At 63.1% G+C, this 339-nt stretch overlaps 1 protein-coding gene across 1 annotated transcript in view; it reads right to left on the bottom strand.

Moving 5' to 3' along the window:
* The window catches only part of LOC104169124 (kazal-type serine protease inhibitor domain-containing protein 1-like), a 3,777-nt gene extending 3,643 nt beyond the window's left edge, over positions 1-134 (bottom strand). Inside the window, exon 1 of the mRNA XM_009709943.1 lies at positions 4-134. Within this exon, the coding sequence (XP_009708245.1) occupies positions 4-134 (131 nt within the window). The remainder of the gene's footprint in view (positions 1-3) is intronic.
* Positions 135-339: the final 205 nt, after the last annotated feature.

The raw sequence follows: 339 nt of genomic DNA, 5'->3' as shown, positions 1-339 counted from the left end.
GCCAGCCGCTGCCAGCCCCGCTGGAGGTAGTCAGAGGTGCTGGGAAAAGCCTGGCCCAGTTGGAGCGAAGCCCAGTGCAAGGAGAGCAAGGAAAGCACGAGGCACGAGGAGCTCAGGGTCTTGGCTTCAGACATCCTCACGGCAGTTCCTCTATCCCAGTCCCACCATCACTTGGACAGAGATCTCTGGCACTGCTCTGGCCTCCCTGGCTAGATCCAAGGAGCCATCCTAGCCTGCAAGAGGGGAGGACATGTTACCAGTGCAGGGAGCATCTCCCACCCCTCTGGCTCCCAGCTGGCTTGCCCTGAGTGGCAGGGCTGGCCGATGTGCCGGGCGGGG

The sequence above is a fragment of the Cariama cristata genome, unplaced genomic scaffold (assembly GCF_000690535.1).
Source record: "Cariama cristata isolate BGI_N322 unplaced genomic scaffold, ASM69053v1 scaffold23431, whole genome shotgun sequence".
Lineage (NCBI taxonomy): Eukaryota > Metazoa > Chordata > Aves > Cariamiformes > Cariamidae > Cariama > Cariama cristata.
Note: the sequence above shows the minus strand (reverse complement) of the source record. Positions and strands in the feature narration are given on the sequence as shown.